The 21,477-nt window shown below is 45.2% G+C and overlaps 1 protein-coding gene across 1 annotated transcript in view; it reads left to right on the top strand.

Annotated features, from left to right (window-relative positions):
- The window catches only part of has2 (hyaluronan synthase 2), a 32,874-nt gene extending 25,391 nt beyond the window's left edge, over positions 1-7,483 (top strand). The window contains exons 3-4 of the mRNA XM_064958886.1: positions 443-544; positions 4,614-7,483. Coding sequence (XP_064814958.1) covers positions 443-544; positions 4,614-5,549 — 1,038 coding nt within the window. The 3' untranslated portion in view covers positions 5,550-7,483. The remainder of the gene's footprint in view (positions 1-442; positions 545-4,613) is intronic.
- The last annotated feature ends 13,994 nt before the right edge of the window (positions 7,484-21,477 follow it).

Raw genomic sequence — 21,477 nt, 5'->3', positions numbered from 1 at the left:
ATCAGTAATCAGTGTAATTAATGTACCAACTCATCAGTAATCATCTGTACATCAGTAATCAGTGTAATTCATGCGCTGCTGATTGGTCAAATTGGCCAATATAAAATAAACATATCCCGCCCAAAAACTTGATGAAGGACACTTTGTCTGTGTAACGATATCTTCTGGCCTAGTTTAACTTTCTAACAGTGTGTGTGTGTGTGTGTGTGTGTGTGTGTGTGTGTGTGTGTGTGTGTGTGTGTGTGTGTGTGTGTGTGTGTGTGTGTGTGAGTGAGTGAGTGAGTGAGTGAGTGAGTGAGTGAGTGAGTGAGTGAGTGAGTTAGAGAGAGAGAGAGAGAGAGAATTGTTTTGGGGATTGAATTGGATAGTGTGTACCCTTGTGTTTCAGGTGTGAAGTGGTTTGTGGATTCAACAGGATTGTGTGTGTCCCCTTGTGTTTCAGGTGTGTGACTCTGACACCATGCTGGATCCTGCGTCCTCTGTGGAGATGGTGAAGGTTCTGGAGGAAGACCCCATGGTGGGAGGAGTGGGAGGAGACGTTCAGGTGATGTCTCCATTGTTATTGACTAGTCTGTATGTCTGAGACTGTGTTCTCCTAGCCTGGTACCGTACTGTAGGTGCTGAAACCAGCTCCAGTCTCCATTGTTATTGACTAGTCTGTATGTCTGAGACTGTGTTCTGGTGACTAGTCTGTATGTGAGCTGTGAAACCAGCTCCAGTCTCCATTGTTATTGACTAGTCTGTATGTCTGAGACTGTGTTCTCCATTGTTATTGCCTGGTACCGTACTGTAGGTGCTGAAACCAGCTCCAGTCTCCATTGTTATTGACTAGTCTGTATGTCTGAGACTGTGTTCTCCTAGCCTGGTACCGTACTGTAGGTGCTGAAACCAGCTCCAGTCTCCATTGTTATTGACTAGTCTGTATGTCTGAGACTGTGTTCTCCTAGCCTGGTACCGTACTGTAGGTGCTGAAACCAGCTCCAGTCTCCATTGTTATTGACTAGTCTGTATGTCTGAGACTGTGTTCTCCTAGCCTGGTACCGTACTGTAGGTGCTGAAACCAGCTCCAGTCTCCATTGTTATTGACTAGTCTGTATGTCTGAGACTGTGACTGTGTACTGTAGGTGCTGAAACCAGCTCCAGTCTCCATTGTTATTGACTAGTCTGTATGTCTGAGACTGTGTACCGTACTGTACTGAAACCAGCTGTATGTCTGAGACTGTGGTACCGTACTGTAGGTGCTGAAACCAGCTCCAGTCTCCATTGTTATTGACTAGTCTGTATGTCTGAGACTGTGTTCTCCTAGCCTGGTACCGTACTGTAGGTGCTGAAACCAGCTCCAGTCTCCATTGTTATTGACTAGTCTGTATGTCTGAGACTGTGTTCTCCTAGCCTGGTACCGTACTGTAGGTGCTGAAACCAGCTCCAGTCTCCATTGTTATTGACTAGTCTGTATGTCTGAGACTGTGTTCTCCTAGCCTGGTACCGTACTGTAGGTGCTGAAAGCTCCAGTCTCCAGTCTCCATTGTTATTGAGCCTAGTCTGTATGTCTGAGACTGTGTTCCTAGCCTGGTGGTAGGTGCTGAAACCAGCTCCAGTCTCCATTGTTATTGTAGGTATGTCTGAAACCGTACAGAAACCAGCTCCAGTCTCCATTGTTATTGACTAGTCTGTATGTCTGAGACTGTGTTCTCCTAGCCTGGTACCGTACTGTAGGTGCTGAAACCAGCTCCAGTCTCCATTGTTATTGACTAGTCTGTATGTCTCTCTCCTAGCCTGGTGTCTGAGAGCTCCAGTCTCCATTGTTATTGACTAGTCTGTATGTCTGAGACTGTGTTCTCCTAGCCTGGTACCGTACTGTAGGTGCTGCTCCAGTCTCCATTGTTATTGACTAGTCTGTATGTCTGAGACTGTGTTCTCCTAGCCTGGTACCGTACTGTAGGTGCTGAAACCAGCTCCAGTCTCCATTGTTATTGACTAGTCTGTATGTCTGAGACTGTGTTCTCCTAGCCTGGTACCGTACTGTAGGTGCTGAAACCAGCTCCAGTCTCCATTGTTATTGACTAGTCTGTATGTCTGAGACTGTGTTCTCCTAGCCTGGTACCGTACTGTAGGTGCTGAAACCAGCTCCAGTCTCCATTGTTATTGACTAGTCTGTATGTCTGAGACTGTGTTCTCCTAGCCTGGTACCGTACTGTAGGTGCTGAAACCAGCTCCAGTCTCCATTGTTATTGACTAGTCTGTATGTCTGAGACTGTGTTCTCCTAGCCTGGTACCGTACTGTAGGTGCTGAAACCAGCTCCAGTCTCCATTGTTATTGACTAGTCTGTATGTCTGAGACTGTGTTCTCCTAGCCTGGTACCGTACTGTAGGTGCTGAAACCAGCTCCAGTCTCCATTGTTATTGACTAGTCTGTATGTCTGAGACTGTGTTCTCCTAGCCTGGTACCGTACTGTAGGTGCTGAAACCAGCTCCAGTCTCCATTGTTATTGACTAGTCTGTATGTCTGAGACTGTGTTCTCCTAGCCTGGTACCGTACTGTAGGTGCTGAAACCAGCTCCAGTGACTCCACTGTGTTCTCCTAGCCTGTTATTGACTGAAACCAGTCTGTACTGTCTGTATGAGACTGTGTTCTCCTAGCCTGGTACCGTACTGTAGGTGCTGAAACCAGCTCCAGTCTCCATTGTTATTGACTAGTCTGTATGTCTGAGACTGTGTTCCTCTCTAGCCTGGTACCGTACTGTAGGTGCTGAAACCAGCTCCAGTCTCCATTGTTATTGACTAGTCTGTATGTCTGAGACTGTGTTCTCCTAGCCTGGTACCGTACTGTAGGTGCTGAAACCAGCTCCAGTCTCCATTGTTATTGACTAGTCTGTATGTCTGAGACTGTGTTCTCCTAGCCTGGTACCGTACTGTAGGTGCTGAAACCAGCTCCAGTCTCCATTGTTATTGACTAGTCTGTATGTCTGAGACTGTGTCTGGTACCGTACTGTAGGTGAAACCAGCTCCAGTCTCCATTGTTATTGACTAGTCTGTATGTCTGAGACTGTGTTCTCCTAGCCTGGTACCGTACTGTAGGTGCTGAAACCAGCTCCAGTCTCCATTGTTATTGACTAGTCTGTATGTCTGAGACTGTGTTCTCCTAGCCTGGTACCGTACTGTAGGTGCTGAAACCAGTTCTCCTAGCCTGGTACCGTACTGTAGGTGCTGAAACCAGCTCCAGTCTCCATTGTTATTGACTAGTCTGTATGTCTGAGACTGTGTTCTCTAGCCTGGTACCGTACTGTAGGTGCTGAAACCAGCTCCAGTCTCCATTGTTATTGACTAGTCTGTATGTCTGAGACTGTGTTCTCCTAGTCTCCTGTCTGTACCGTACTGTAGGTGCTGAAACCTCTCCAGGTGCTGAAACCAGCTCCAGTCTACAGTTGATAGAATACTAGTGTTGGGTTCAGCACGGTGGAGTCTGCTGAGGGGAGGACGACTCATAATAATGTCTGGAACGGAGCAAATGGAATGGCAGCAAACCATGTGTTAGATGTATTTGATACCATTCCACTCATTCCACACCAGTCATTACCACGAGCACCGTCCTCCTCAATTGAGGTGCCACCAACCTCCTGTGGTTCAGCACCTACAGTACATACGGCATGGATACAAAGCTGGGGTTGTCTAACTGCTTTCAGAGATGTACTGGGTGTGCAGGTGGGTCATCTAACCCAGTGGATACTGCTGAGGGGAGGACGGCTCCCAATAATGTCTGGATGAGGGTTATGACCTGAATGAAATGGTATCAAACACATGTAGGCTCAGAGAATCTTCAGAGTTGCTCCGGGTTAAACTGAGAGAATCTACAGATTTGCTCCGGGTTAAACTGAGAGAATCTACAGAGTTGCTCCGGGTTAAACTGAGAGAATCTACAGATTTGCTCCGGGTTAAACTGAGAGAATCTTCAGAGTTTCTCCGGGTTAAACTGAGAGAATCTTCAGAGTTGCTCCGGGTTAAACTGAGAGAATCTACAGATTTGCTCCGGGTTAAACTGAGAGAATCTTCTCACCCTGTGGTTTATTAACTGATGTAGTGATGTTGATGCCTTTTACGACCCACATCTAGAAATAAACACAAACCTAGTAAAAGTATTTTGATAGCTTTTTCAACAAGTAAGCTTCAGTGCATAAAATAAAGCTTTAGTGCATTCTGTTATGATCCTGTAAAGTATTTCTGGACAAGAGAAAGACTCATGGTTAAGCCTACACTGTTGTTGAGGACCAAATCAGCCCTTATTTCATTTAAAGTTCCCTGAATACCAAATAATACAAACTATAAAAATGCATCTACACAACAGGACATTCCTCTACAAAGTTGAGTTAGCCTATACCTTAGGCTTACATTGATTACTCTCCTGTGAGAATTCTACACAATAGCAGGTTGATAGGTGGAACATCTGTAGGAGCTCTGGGAGAGATGATAGCATGTTCTTTTGCTAATTAGGGGTCCTTAAACCAATTGCCCACGATTGTGCCGTTTGGTTGTTATGCTAATACTATAGAATGTGTTTACAGCAGTTGTTAACCAACTTAAATACCCTGACCCTATGTGTCTTTCTTCCTCCACAGATCCTGAACAAATACGAGTCCTGGATCTCGTTTCTTAGCAGCGTCCGTTACTGGATGGCCTTCAACATCGAGCGAGCGTGTCAGTCCTACTTCGGCTGCGTCCAGTGTATCAGCGGACCACTGGGGATGTACAGGAACAACCTGCTCCACGAGTTCATAGAGGATTGGTACAACCAGACCTTCATGGGCAGCCACTGTAGCTTCGGCGACGACCGCCACCTCACCAACCGCGTGCTGAGCCTGGGCTACGCCACCAAGTACACGGCCCGGTCCAAGTGCCTGACCGAGACCCCCATCACCTACCTGCGCTGGCTGAACCAGCAGACCCGGTGGAGTAAGTCTTACTTCAGAGAGTGGCTCTACAACGCCATGTGGTTCCACAAACACCACCTCTGGATGACCTACGAGGCTGTCATCACCGGGTTCTTCCCCTTCTTCCTCATCGCCACGGCGATACAGCTGTTCTACCAGGGGAGGATCTGGAATATCCTTCTCTTCCTGTTGATCGTCCAGGCGGTCGCCCTCATCAAGTCCTCCTTTGCCTCTTGCATGAGGGGCAACATCGTCATGGTCTTCATGTCCTTCTACTCAGTGTTGTACATGTCCAGTCTGCTACCGGCCAAGATGTTCGCTATCGCCACTATAAACAAGGCTGGCTGGGGCACGTCAGGGAGGAAGACGATCGTGACTAACTTCGTAGGGCTCGTTCCCATATCGGTCTGGTTCACCATCCTCTTCCTTGGCATTATCTATACGGTCGTCCAGGAAACCAGAAAAGATTTTCCTTTTCCAGACTCTGAAAAGATAGTCTTAATCGTTGGTGCGATAGTGTACGCCAGCTACTGGGTCATGCTCTTGACGTTGTACATGGTACTGATCACTAAATGTGGCAAGAGGAAGAAAGAACAGCAGTATGACATGGTGCTGGATGTATGACATCCCCCTCCTTTCCTTCTCCACTGAAACTCCTCGATTGGGTCTTAAACGCCACTCTATTTCCTGTGTAGTGCACTACTTTTGACCAGGGTCCATACAGGGTTCTGGTCAAAAAGAGTAACACACTTTTTCCGGATCAGGGTGCAGTTCGAGACGCAGACATGCTCCCTCTCAACGTTTACAAAGTGAAGAATCTCAAACTGCTCATTGATTGTTGGACTCTCGGCAGGTGACGTGAAGTGACGATGCCAGAAGAGCGATATCATTGCTGCTGTGACTGACTGCAACAAGAAACTACAGATATTTCCTTCTGAAATATTATGATGATGAGGTAAAAAAAAATATATTAAAAAATTGAACTCTTGTTGGTGATGTGTTTTGCCAAATGGAAAAGCACCAAATGGACATCCTGTTTTTCCACATAGATACACAGAGATGATATGCATAATGTCCTATGCACTTTTACGTCTCACTCCCATTGTGCATAATGCTTGACAGAGTCATTTGAAGATGAAATACCTCAGTGGTTATGCTTTTCATTGTATGAGTGAGTGATCGGGATGCACCCAGAAAATGGCTCGTTCTTGATTATAACATAATTTATGATGTTTTTTTGGTCATATTTGTCCTCTTTTTTTATACACAGTTGTTAATGAAAGTCAAAGCTGGAATTTCTCAGTTCTTTGGCCATGCTGTATCTGTTGACGTGTTACTTTGTAATTTACATATTATATTTTAATGCCTTTTTATATAGACTTTTTTAAATTCTATTTTTGCTTTAATAAACACCAAAGATTCTTTATTTTCATTCATTTTTTTTATATAAAATGGAGAGAAAAAAATGCATTGTGCATTCAACTGTTATACCAATGATGTGTATATCTGACCAAAAATGTGAAGTTAACAGCTGGGTTTTTGTCTGCAATGATAACAATAAAATGCAATTCTAGGGATAAGTTATTGAATACAAGAAGGGTGATTAACCTGTGTTTTTTTTTAATGTACATTGAAAGAAAACCAGCGATATTTATAAGAACATTCTGTGGTTTATAGATAATTATATATTTGATAATATACATTTCATAATAGACCTTATAGAGACCATCGTTGGTTGTGGAGAGGAAGCCATTCTGCAGGATTTTGCTCCAGCCCTAATCTTAAATAGCCTTTCGCAAATCTAAATGAGCAAGACAGCACAAACAGATCTGGGACCAGGCTAGCTCTAACACACTCTAATTTACTGATCAGCACAAACTAATCTGGGACCAGGCTAGCTCTAACACACTCTAATCTACTGATCAGCACAAACTGATCTGGGACCAGACTAGCTCTAACACACTCTAATTTACTGATCAGCACAAACTGATCTGGGACCAGGCTAGCTCTAACACACTCTAATTTACTGATCAGCGCAAACTAATCTGGGACCAGGCTAGCTCAAACACATTCTAATCTACTGATCAGCACAAACTGATCTGGGACCAGGCTAGCTCTAACACACTCTAATCTACTGATCTGGGACCAGGCTAACTGTTCCTGCAGGGCAGGAGCAAAAGCCTGCCACGCAGTATCTCTTCAGGCTGCGGTTTTGACCACCTCTTGCCTTACTGTAGGACTTCCTGAAATAGGTTTCAAGGTTTCATACGAGTTCAGAGGAGGACATTCGTCACATGATGCATTCTGAAAACTGTATAAACAATGTGTTAATCCACATCAGATTAAAATGCCAAAAGATACATTTTCGCAAAAATGTAATGATCTATTCCAGAGTATTGATTATTGATTATTGACTCTTTAGAGAGTTTAAGAACACATTTTAATCCATTTTATTAGAATTGATCAGACCGAATATTGAACCGTGACTTTGGGATCATGGGTAGTATTATCCTGAAGCACTTTTGTGTTGTGCCAAAAAATAAATAAATAATGTCTTACTATGTCTAGAACGTTGTCATCATTGATCTGTAATACTACTACTGTCATAATGAATATGTGTGACTCCCTCGTGTATTATAACACTGATGGTCAGTAAAACACACTTGTTTGCACATAAAATGAGACATTCTCACGAGTGTAGTAGTGTTAGTTTACAATGGCGGATGTTGCTGTTTGGCTGCTGTTGTGTTTTATTGTTTCAATGGAGACTGAATCTGGAATCTGGAGAATAGAGGGCCTTTCTCCAGACAAGTATCACAGGGTGGAGAGTTGTCATGGCAGAGAAGCTTATTTATTGTACACACAAACGTTTTAGTATACTGTAGCAGAGTAGTGAAATCAGTCGTCTAGACTTGGCCATTCCATAAGAATCCTCTCACTGATCTTCCCAGGTCATCCAGGAGGTTCACTTTGAATGAGATACATCACATGGTATTAATGGGGAAGATTTGTCTTTTTCTTAAAGCGGAATTCTCCCACAGAATTCTCTCACAGAATTCTCCCACGGAAATCTCTCACGGAATTCTCCCACGGAATTCTCCCACGGAATTCTCTCACGGAATTCTCCCACGGAATTCTCTCCTGGAATTCTCCCACGGAATTCTCCCACGGAATTCTCTCACAGAATTCTCTCACGGAATTCTCCCACAGAATTCTCTCACGGAATTCTCCCACAGAATTCTAACTCAATACTCTATTACTCAATACAGCCCATTCCAGAGTACAGAACTAGGTTATTACTCACACAATATGACATGTTCAAGTCCTCCTAGACTAACATTGGATTGAACACCTGCTGTTAAAATCCTCCTGAGTTCTGCTGTATTTCTGTCCAGTCTCCAACATGGCTCCCAAATGACCCAAGTCAAGAAGAGTACACTATATAGGGAATAGGGTTCCATTTCTGATGAAAACTCTTGTCTGGTCTCAGACCATAAGGGGAAAAATGGAACCGCAACATTGTACTATACCACTTTCAACAGGTGGTAAAAAAAAAAAGAAATCCAGCTTCTTCCTGGTTGGTTGGGTCATGGAAAGAAAAAGTACATGTGAATTCTCTCAGTACTGCACAGCCACCAAGCCAGCTGTGTTTTCTCTGTCTAGCTACCTCACTGTAGTAACAGACCGAGAGACCCAGTCATACATCCAGAACGGCACATGTGGGCAACATCGGAGCCAAGTCCCCCAGTGAGTCACACCTGGGTTCAAAAACTATCCGAAATCCTTATACATACTTTGTCTATGTTTGATTGAGCTTGCCTGGCAAAATGGAACCAATGGAATCATTCCAAATGTGTAAAACCCCACCCATCGGGCACTCCAGGCAGGCTAAAGCAAACGCTGAAAGTATGTGAAAGATTTTGAATACTACTTCAACCCAGGGTCTGCAGTGCGTCAGCAGTGAAACGCCATTCCCAGCTTTGCCAGAGGCATTAAAGTAGCGCTCAGAGCTGGAGCTATTCCCCTCTGTCTGTGGGAATGAATGTATGTAACTCATGTCATGTTCTCCTGCATGCAGTTCTTGGTCAGAGATGCCAGACTCTGCACAGTGGAATCATTAGCAGTACAGCTGATACATATACCATGAGGATCTGTGGGACTGAATAACTCAACCATTCTAGAAGCCATTGAGACTCTAAAGAACACATTGGCTGTTGTGAATGTTCTAGATGTGAAGAGTTTCATTCCAAAACGCTATAGTGGAGCAAAAAAGTATTTAGTCAGCCACCAATTGTGCAAGTTCTCCCACTTAAAAAGATGAGAGAGGCCTGTAATTTTCATCATAGGTACACTTCAACTATGACAGACAAAATTTGAAAAAAAGGGGACCTAGTGAATGACCTGCAGAGAGCTGGGACCATAGTAACAAAGCCTACCATCAGCAGCAAGGGCATTGTAGATGAAACGTGGCTGGGTCTTTCAGCATGACAATGATCCCAAACACACCACCCAGGCAACGAAGGAGTGGCTTCGTAAGAAGCATTTCAAGGTCCTGGAGTGGCCTAGCCAGTCTCCAGATCTCAACCCCATAGAAAATATTTGGAGGGAGTTGAAAGTCCGTGTTGCCCAGCAACAAAGCCTTACCATCAGTAACACACTATGCCGCCAGGGACTCAAATTCTGCAGTGCCAGACGTGTCCCCCTGCTTAAGCCAGTACATGTCCAGGCCCGTCTGAAGTTTGCGAGAGAGCATTTGGATGATCCAGAAGAAGATTGGGAGAATGTCATATGGTCAGATGAAACCAAAATATAACTTTTTGGTAAAAACTCAACTCGTCGTGTTTGGAGGACAAAGATTGCTGAGTTGCATCCAAAGAACACCATACCTACTGTGAAGCATGGGGGTGGAAACATCATGCTTTGGGGCTGTTTCTCTGCAAAGGGACCAGGACGACTGATCCGTGTAAAGGAAAGAATGAATGGGGCCATGTATCGTGAGATTTTGAGTGAAAACCTCCTTCCATCAGCAAGGGCATTGAAGATGAAACGTGGCTGGGTCTTTCAGCATGACAATGATCCCAAACACACCGCCCAGGCAACGAAGGGGTGGCTTCGTAAGAAGCATTTCAAGATCCTGGAGTGGCCTAGCTAGTCTCCAGATCTCAACCCCATAGAAAATCTTTGGAGGGAGTTGAAAGTCCGTGTTGCCCAGCAACAGCCCCAAAACATCACTGCTCTAGTGGAGATCTGCATGGAGGAATGGGCCAAAATACCAGCAACAGTGTGTGAAAACCTTGTGAAGACTTACAGAAAACGTTTGACCTCTGTCATTGCCAACAAAGGGTATATAACAAAGTATTGAGATAAACTTTTGTTATTGACCAAATACTTATTTTCCACCATAATTTGCAAATAAATTCATTAAAAATCCTACAATGTGATTTTCCGGATTTTTTTTCTCATTTTGTCTGTCATAGTTGAAGTGTACCAATGATAAAAATTACAGGCCACTCTCATCGTTTTAAGTGGGAGAACTTGCACAATTGGTGGCTGACTAAATACTTTTTTGCCCCACTGTATATATGCATGTTCTGAATCTTTCTTTTGTTTAAAGAATTTATGAAAGAGATTGGTGTGTTTTCGCCATCTAATCATGGAACGGGGTTGTTGAATGACAGACAGGTGTGTTTAAAACCTATCACTACATGGTTTCATGTCAGAGACAAACCATCGCATGTTGTTGCAAAACAAGATACAATGTATTCAGGAAGTATTCAGACCCCTCCCCTTTTTCCACATTTTGTTACGTTACAGCCTTATTCTAAAATGTATTAAATTAAAACTATTTCCTCATCAATATACACATAATACCCACAGTGACAAAGTGAAAACAGGTTTTCAGAAATATTTGCAAATGCATTAAAAATAGAGAACATAAATACCTTATAAAAAAGCTCCGCCTTATCTCAGTTCACTGGTCACGATGGCAACACCCATCCGTAGCACGTGCTCCAGCAGGTGTATCTCACTGATCATCCCTAAAGCCAACACCTCATTTGGCCGCCTTTCGTTCCAGTACTCTGCTGCCTGTGACTGGAACGAATTGCAAAAATCCCTGAAGTTGGAGACTTTTATCTCCCTCACCAACTTCAAACATGTGCTATCTGAGCAGCTAACCGATCGCTGCAGCTGTACATAGTCTATTGGTAAATAGCCCACCCTTTTTCACCTACCTCATCCCCACACTGTTTTTATTTATCTACTTTTCTGCTCTTTTGCACACCAGTATCTCTACCTGTACATGACCATCTGATCATTTATCACTCCAGTGCTAATCTGCAAAATTGTAATTATTCGCCTACCTCCTCATGCCTTTTGCACACATTGTATATAGACTCCCCTTTTTTGTACTGTGTTATTGACTTGTTAATTGTTTACTCCATGTGTAACTCTGTGTTGTCTGTTCACACTGCTAAGCTTTATCTTGGCCAGGTCGCAGTTGCAAATGAGAACTTGTTCTCAACTAGCCTACCTGGTTAAATAAAGGTGAAATAAAAACATTTTTTTTTTTTTTTTACATAAGTATTCAGACCCTTTGATCATCCTTGAATTGTTTCTACAGCTTGATTGGAGTCCAAATTCAATTGATTGGTCATGATTTGGAAAGGCTAACACCTGTCTATATCAGGTCCCACAGTTGACAGTGCATGTCAGAGCAAAAACCAACCCATGAGCTCGAAGGAATTGTCCATAGAGCTCAGCGACACTATTGTGTCGAGGCACAGATCTGGGGAAGGGTACCAAAACATTTCTGCAGCATTGAAGGACCCCAAGAACACAGTGGCCTCCGTCATTCTTTAATGGAAGAAGTTTGGAACCACCAAGACTTTTCCTAGAGCTGGCCGCCCAGCCAAACTGAGCAATTGGGGGAGAAGGGCCTTGGTCAGGGAGGTGACCAAGAACCTGATGGTCACTCTGACAGAGCTCCAGAGATCCACTGTGGAGATAGGAGAACCTTCCAGAAGGACAACCATCTCTGCAGCACTCCACCAATCAGGCCTTTATGGTAGAGTGGCCAAACGGAAGCCACTCCTCAGTAAAAGGCACATGACAGCCCACTTGGAGTTTGCCAAAAGGCACCTAAAGGACTCTCAAATCATGAGAAACAAGATTCTCTGGTCTGATGAAACCAAGATTAAACTCTTTGACCTGAATGCCAAGCCTCACGTCTGGAGGAAACCTGTCAGGGACTGGGAGACTAGTCAGGATCGAGGGAAAGATGAGCAGAGGTAAAGTACAGAGAGATCCTGAATGAAAACCTGCTCCAGAGCGCTCAGGACCTCAGACTGGGGCGAAAGTTCACCTTCCAACAGGACAACGACCCTAAGCACACAGCCAAGACAACGCAGTAGTGATTTCGGGACAAGTCTCTGAATGTCCTTGAGTGGCCCAGCCAAAGCCCAGACTCTAACCCGATCAAACATCCGGAGAGACTGAAAATAGCAACGTTCCCCGTCCTGACAGAGCTCAAAACACGGGGTGAAAAATCAGCACTAAACGAACATAACTCATTCATCTGTAACAAACACCAGGGTTACAATAATCAATCCCGCAGTAAGAAACGGGGGCGGCTGACTAAGCCCAACTAATTACAACCAACTCAAAACAGGTGTAATCACTAAACACATAAGGAGAGCGGAAAAGCATCAGTGGCATCTAGTAGACCGGCGACGGGAGCCACTGGAACGGGAAGGGGAGCCGGGAAGGGGAGCCACTGGAGCCACTGGAACGGGGGAGCCACTGGAACGGGAAGGGGAGCCACTGGAACGGGAAGGGGAGCCACTGGAACGGGAAGGGGAGCCACTGGAACGGGAAGGGGAGCCACTGGAACGGGAAGGGGAGCCACTGGAACGGGAAGGGGAGCCACTGGAACGGGAAGGGGAGCCACTGGAACGGGAAGGGGAGCCACTGGAACGGGAAGGGGAGCCACTGGAACGGGAAGGGGAGCCACTGGAACGGGAAGGGGAGCCACTGGAACGGGAAGGGGAGCCACTGGAACGGGAAGGGGAGCCACTGGAACGGGAAGGGGAGCCACTGGAACGGGAAGGGGAGCCACTGGAACGGGAAGGGGAGCCACTGGAACGGGAAGGGGAGCCACTGGAACGGGAAGGGGAGCCACTGGAACGGGAAGGGGAGCCACTGGAACGGGAAGGGGAGCCACTGGAACGGGAAGGGGAGCCACTGGAACGGGAAGGGGAGCCACTGGAACGGGAAGGGGAGCCACTGGAACGGGAAGGGGAGCCACTGGAACGGGAAGGGGAGCCACTGGAACGGGAGCCACTGGAACGGGAAGGGGAGCCACTGGAATGGGAAGGGGAGCCACTGGAATGGGAAGGGGAGCCACTGGAACGGGAAGGGGAGCCACTGGAACGGGAAGGGGAGCCACTGGAAGGGGAAGGGGAGCCACCTTCGGTCGGAGTCGTGACAAGTGGGAAAATACTATTTCATCCATTTTACAATAAGACTGTAACGTAACAACATGTGGAAAAGGTAGTACTGGAAGGTTTTACACTGTCAAATGTGACAAATGATACATTTGTGACATCAATATTTAAATTGAATTTGTTTTTTATCTTGGCTCTGGTCAAAAGTAGTGCACTATATAGGGAATAGGGTGCCATTTGGGACGGGGCCAAACTCTAACCAAACACTGTAGCATGAGGCTAGAATTGGTGTTAAATATACAGGATAGGAAAATACCATTCCAGATAACCAATGGGTATACAGGATAGGAACATACCATTCCAGATAACCAATGGATATACAGGATAGGAACATACCATTCCAGATAACCAATGGGTATACAGGATAGAAACATACCATTCCAGATAACCAATGGATATACAGGATAGAAACATACCATTCCAGATAACCAATGGATAAACAGGATAGGAACATACCATTCCAGATAACCAATGGGTATACAGGATAGGAACATTCCGTTCCAGATAACCAATGGATATACAGGATAGGAACATACCATTCCAGATAACCAATGGATAAACAGGATAGGATCATACCATTCCAGATAACCAATGGATATACAGGATAGAAACATACCATTCCAGATAACCAATGGATATACAGGATAGGAACATTCCATTCCAGATAACCAATGGATATACAGGATAGGAACATACCATTCCAGATAACCAATGGATATACAGGATAGGCCAACATTCCATTCCAGATAACCAATGGATATACAGGATAGGAACATACCATTCCAGATAACCAATGGGTATACAACCTTACATTTACAAATAAACCCTGAATGAATCTACAGTACACACTAGGCCAACCTTACATGAATCTACAGTACACACTACACTACATGAATCTACAGCCAACCTTACATGAATATACAGTACACACTAGGTCAACCATACATGAATCTACAGTACACACTAGGCCAACCTTACATGAATTCCACTGAATTAATTTATTTTTTAAGTTTATACTTGTGACTTCAATGTTCATTACAACTGTTGGCCTTAATAAGACAATTAGATTTGGGACATACTAGAGCATGGTTACTGTAAGTTATAAACACTCAGGCTAGGTGAAGAAGGCACTGAATAATTGTTAGGAATCGAGAGGTCATTACAGTACATTTTATAGATTTGGTCTCTTTCCTCAAGACACCCAAATGTGGCTGGCCACTATACCATTATCAGTTTCCCTGGTTTTGAGAGGTCAAAATGCATACTTAATGAGGGTATATATGTAAATAAATAGATAACATCTATACACATAGAAAGGGTTGTCCAAGGCCATGCGATCTGAGTCTTAATAGCTGTGTTTAATTCAGCATCAACTATTGCTTCCCACATGCTTATATAGTTACATTAGAGTCATTTATTATTTTTTATGCTTTACTTAAACTTTATCTACCATTCAACGTCATCTACCATTCAACACCATCTACCATTCAACGCCATCTACCATTCAACGCCATCTCTATTACCATTCAACGCCATCTACCATTCAACTACCATCTACCATTACCATTCAACTATTCAACGCCATCTACTATTCGCCATCTACCATTCAACGGCATCTACCATTCAACGTCATCTACCATTCAACGTCGTCTACCATTCAACGTCGTCTACCATTCATCTACCATTCAACGTCATCTACCATTCAACGTCATCTACCAATCAACGTCGTCTACCATTCAACGTCATCTACCATTCAACGTCATCTACCATTCAACGCCATCTACCATTCAACGCCATCTACCATTCAACGTCATCTACCATTCAACGTCATCTACCATTCAACGCCATCTACCATTCAACGTCATCTACCATTCAACGTCATCTACCAATCAACGTCGTCTACCATTCAACGCCATCTACCATTCAACGCCATCTACCATTCAACACCGTCTACCATTCAACGTCGTCTACCATTCAACGTCGTCTACCATTCAACGTCATCTACCATTCAACGCCATCTACCATTCAACGTCATCTACCATTCAACACCATCTACCATTCAACGGCATCTACCATTCAACGTCGTCTACCATTCAACGTCATCTACCATTCAACCATTCAACGTCATCTACCATTCAACGCCATCTACCATTCAACGCCATCTACCATTCAACGTTGTCTACCATTCAACGCCGTCTACCATTCAATGTCATCTACCATTCAACGTTGTCTACCATTCAACGCCGTCTACCATTCAATGTCATCTACCATTCAACGTCATCTACCATTCAACGCCATCTACCATTCAATGTCATCTACCATTCAAGTGTCCATCTACCATTCCTGTTCACTTATCTCCAGGGGTTTTGTCTCTTGCCTCCCAACATTAAACATGTGTTTTATTTCATTTTGTCATTGTTTCGCCCAGCGGGGAATGGTCCAAACAGAGACAATTGAACGACCCCATCTACCATTCAACAGCATTTACTGACATTCAATGTCATCAAGACCAACAGCACATTCAGAGAAATCATATGTCTGTTCTCAAGATGGTCCAGTTCACTTATCTCCACCGGGGTTTTGTTCTCCCTGCTAAAACAGCCTTCCCAACATTAAAACATGTGTTTTATTTCTAAAATAAATGCTCATTGTTCCCCTCCCTGCTAAAACAGTCTGCCTTTGGTCCTGATAAAACAGAGACAAATGATAAAACAGCCTGCTGTTCCCCTCCCTCGATAAAACAGCCTGCTGTTTACTGACTGTTCGTCCCTGATAAAACAGCCTGCTGTTTCAAGATAAAACAGGACATTCAGAGAAATCATATTTACCCCCTGATAAAACAGCCGTTAATAAAATCACAGATGGAACTGGAACCCAGAATCAGCCTGCTGTTCCCTCCCGATAAAACACCGCCTCCCTCCCTGATAAAACAGCCTTTGTTCCCCTCCCTGATAAAACAGCCTGCTGTTTCTGTCATTCCCCTCACTGCTAAAACAGCCTGCTGTTGTTCCTCTCCCTACTAAAATAAATGCTGTTGTTCCCCTCCCTGCTAAAACAGTCTGCCTTTGTTCCCGTCCCTGATAAAACAGCCTTCTGTCATTCCCCTCACTGCTAAAACAACCTGCTGTTGTTCCCCTCCCTGCTAAAACAGTCTGCCTTTGTTCCCGTCCCTGATAAAACAGCCTTCTGTCATTCCCCTCACTGCTAAAACAACCTGCTGTTGTTCCCCTCCCTGCTAAAACAGCCTGCTGTTCCCCTCCCTGCTAAAACAGCCTGCTGTTCCCCTCCCTGATAAAACAGCCTGTTGTTCCCCTCCCTGATAAAACAGCCTGCTGTTCCCCTCCCTGATAAAACAGCCTGTTGTTCCCCTCCCTGATAAAACAGCCTGTTGTTCCCCTCCCTGATAAAACAGCCTGCTGTTCCCCTCCCTGATAAAACAGCCTGCTGTTCCCCTCCCTGATAAAACAGCCTGCTGTTCCCCTCCCTGATAAAACAGCCTGCTGTTCCCCTCCCTGATAAAACAGCCTGTTGTTCCCCTCCCTGATAAAACAGCCTGCTGTTCCCCTCCCTGATAAAACAGCCTGTTGTCAATCCCCTCACTGATAAAACAGCCTGTCGTCGTTCCCTCCCTGATAAAACAGCTGTGTGCTCCATCTGAAAACAGTGAAAAGTCAAGACTCTCTTGATGGGCACGGGGTATGTGAAACAACACACGCACACACACGCACACACATAAACACACACAGGACACACACACACACATCCTGACTGGATCCCATATGACTGACTCAGCACCTGACTGGATCCCATATGACTGACTCAGCTATCCTGACTGGATCACATATGACTGACTCAGCCATCCTGACTGGATCCCATATGACTGACTCAGCCATCCTGACTGGATCCCATATGACTGACTCAGCTATCCTGACTGGATCCCATATGACTGACTCAGCTATCCTGACTGGATCCCCTATGACTGACTCAGCCATCCTGACTGGATCCCATATGACTGACTCAGCTATCCTGACTGGATCCCATATGACTGACTCAGCTATCCTGACTGGATCCCATATGACTGACTCAGCTATCCTGACTGGATCACATATGGCTGACTCAGCCCAGCCATCCTGACTGGATCCCATATGGCTGACTCAGCTATCCTGACTGGATCACATATGGCTGACTCAGCCCAGCCATCCTGACTGGATCCCATATGACTGACTCAGCCATCCTGACTGGATCCCATATGACTGACTCAGCCATCCTGACTGGATCCCATATGACTGACTCAGCTATCCTGACTGGATCACATATGGCTGACTCAGCCCAGCCATCCTGACTGGATCCCATATGGCTGACTCAGCTATCCTGACTGGATCCCATATGACTGACTCAGCCATCCTGACTGGATCCCATATGACTGACTCAGCCATCCTGACTGGATCCCATATGGCTGACTCAGCCATCCTGACTGGATCACATATGACTGACTCAGCTATCCTGACTGGATCACATATGACTGACTCAGCCATCCTGACTGGATCACATATGACTGACTCAGCCATCCTGACTGGATCCCCTATGACTGACTCAGCCATCCTGACTGGATCCCATATGGCTGACTCAGCCATCCTGACTGGATCACATATGACTGACAGCTATCCTGACTGGATCACATATGACTGACTCAGCCATCCTGACTGGATCCCATATGACTGACTCAGCTATCCTGACTGGATCCCATATGACTGACTCAGCTATCATGACTGGATCACATATGACTGACTCAGCCATCCTGACTGGATCCCATATGACTGACTCAGCTATCCTGACTGGATCCCATGACTGACTCAGCCATCGTGACTGGATCCCATATGACTGACTCAGCTATCGTGACTGAATCCCATATGACTGACTCAGCCATCCTGACTGGATCCCATATGACTGACTCAGCCATCGTGACTGGATCCCATATGACTGACTCAGCTATCCTGACTGGATCCCATATGACTGACTCAGCTATCATGACTGGATCACATATGACTGACTCAGCCATCCTGACTGGATCCCATATGACTGACTCAGCTATCCTGACTGGATCCCATATGACTGACTCAGCCATCGTGACTGGATCCCATATGACTGACTCAGCCATCGTGACTGAATCCCATATGACTGACTCAGCCATCGTGACTGGATCCCATATGACTGACTCAGCTATCCTGACTGGATCCCATATGACTGACTCAGCCATCCTGAATGGATCACATATGACTGACTCAGCCATCGTGACTGAATCCCATATGACTGACTCAGCTATCCTGAATGGATCCCCTATGACTGACTCAGCTATCCTGACTGGATCGCTATCCTGACTGGATCCCATATGACTGACTCAGCTATCCTGACTGGATCCCCTATGACTGACTCAGCTATCCTGACTGGATCCCATATGACTGACTCAGCTATCCTGACTGGATCCCATATGACTGACTCAGCCATCCTGACTGGATCCCATATGACTGACTCAGCCATCCTGACTGGATCCCATATGGCTGACTCAGCCATCCTGACTGGATCACATATGGCTGACTCAGCCCAGCCATCCTGACTGGATCCCATATGACTGACTCAGCTATCCTGACTGGATCACATATGACTGACTCAGCCATCCTGACTGGATCCCATATGACTGACTCAGCTATCCTGACTGGATCCCATATGACTGACTCAGCTATCCTGAATGGATCCCATATGACTGACTCAGCTATCCTGAATGGATCCCCTATGACTGACTCAGCTATCCTGACTGGATCCCATATGGCTGACTCAGCCATCCTGACTGGATCCCATATGACTGACTCAGCTCTCCTGACTGGATCACATATGACTGACTCAGCCATCCTGACTGGATCACATATGACTGACTCAGCTATCCTGACTGGATCCCATATGACTGACTCAGCTATCCTGACTGGATCCCATATGACTGACTCAGCCATCGTGACTGGATCCCATATGACTGACTCAGCCCAGCCATCCTGACTGGATCCCATATGACTGACTCAGCTATCCTGAATGGATCCCCTATGACTGACTCAGCTATCCTGACAGGATCCCATATGACTGACTCAGCCATCCTGACTGGATCCCATATGACTGACTCAGCTATCCTGATTGGATCCCATATGACTGACTCAGCTATCCTGCCTGTTTGTCTGCCCTGAATCAGGTTTACAACCATAGAAGAACCCATTGTGTTTTAACAGGATTAAACTGTATATCCCACGGTTGTCCCACTTTGATGGTGTTACGTCCCAAATAGCACCCTATTCCCTATATAGGTCACTACTTTTGACCAGGGCCTTTGGCCCATAGTAGGGAATAGGGTGCCATTTGAGACGCAGACATGTTGTTTCTGTGGGGGAACCCTGGGTGGTCAACCACAAACCTCTGGTAGAGCAGCAGACGAAGTTTACCAACGTCCCCGTCATACTGAAGCCCTGGCTGGCTGCAACAAAAGGGAGTTATCAACTCATTACCTTCTGGTGATTACGTCTAATTATGTAGTTAAGTTCTGGTGAATAGAGGTAATGACGTTATTAGTGGTTAAGTAGAGAGGGTCTGAAGAAGGGAAGGAAAGAACACTAGAGGGGATACTTTGATTGTGGAGCACCAGGCCAGATCAGCCCGACCACCCGTAACGTTGGGAGGGAGAAGTCAATGGGATTTACCATGGCTGCCCCAGGGCAGGAGTGTCTGGAAAGAATCAATACGCTTTGCTTATGCTCCACCATGACAGGTTAATTAGTGACTCCACAATGGTAGGTTAATTAGTGACTCCACAATGGTAGGTTAATTAGTGACTCCACAATGGTAGGTTAATTAGTGACTCCACAATGGTAGGTTAATTAGTGACTCCACAATGGTAGGTTAATTAGTGACTCCACAATGGTAGGTTAATTAGTGACTCCACAATGGTAGGTTAATTAGTGACTCCACAATGGTAGGTTAATTAGTGACTCCACAATGGTAGGTTAATTAGTGACTCCACAATGGTAGGTTAATTAGTGATTCCACAATGGTAGGTTAATTAGTGACTCCACAATGGTAGGTTAATTAGTGACTCCACAATGGTAGGTTAATTAGTGATTCCACAATGGTAGGTTAATTAGTGACTCCACAATGGCAGGTTAATTAGTGACTCCACAATGCCAGGTCAATTAGTGACTCCACAATGCCAGGTCAATTAGTGACTCCACAATGACAGGTCAATTAGTGACTCCACAATGACAGGTCAATTTGTGACTCCACAATGGCAGGTCAATTTGTGACTCCACAATGGCAGGTCAATTTGTGACTCCACAATGGCAGGTCAATTTGTGGCTCCACAATGGCAGGTCAATTTGTGACTCCACAATGGCAGGTTAATTTGTGACTCCGTAATGGTAGGTCAATTTGTGACTCCGTAATGGTAGGTTAATTTCTGACTCCACAATGGCAGGGAAATTTCTGACTCCACAATGGCAGGTCAATTGTGACTCCACAATGGTAGGTACATTTGTGACTCCGCAATGACAGGTTATTTGTGACTCCACAATGGTAGGTCAATTTGTGACTCCACAATGGTAGGTCAATTTGTGACTCCTCAATGGTAGGTCAATTTATGACTCCATAATGGCAGGTCAATTTATGACTCCACAATGGTAGGTAAATTTGTGACTCCGCAATGGCAGGTTCATTTGTGACTCCAGAATGGTAGGTCAATTTGTGACTCCACAATGGCAGGTTATTTGTGACTCCACAATGCCAGGTAAATTTGTGACTCCACAATGGCAGGTAAATTTGTGACTCCACAATGGCAGGTAAATTTGTGACTGCACAATGGCAGGTAAATTTGTGACTCCACAATGGCAGGTTAATTTGTGACTCCACAATGGCAGGTTAATTTGTGACTCCATAATGGCAGGTAAATTTGTGACTCCACAATGGCAGGTTAATTTGTGACTCCACAATGGCAGGTCAATTTGTGGCTCCACAATGGC

This window comes from Oncorhynchus masou, unplaced genomic scaffold (genome assembly GCF_036934945.1).
Source record: "Oncorhynchus masou masou isolate Uvic2021 unplaced genomic scaffold, UVic_Omas_1.1 unplaced_scaffold_1387, whole genome shotgun sequence".
Classification (NCBI taxonomy): Eukaryota; Metazoa; Chordata; class Actinopteri; order Salmoniformes; family Salmonidae; genus Oncorhynchus; species Oncorhynchus masou.
The sequence above is the reverse complement of the archived record's forward strand: the minus strand, read 5'-3'. Positions and strand labels throughout refer to the sequence as shown.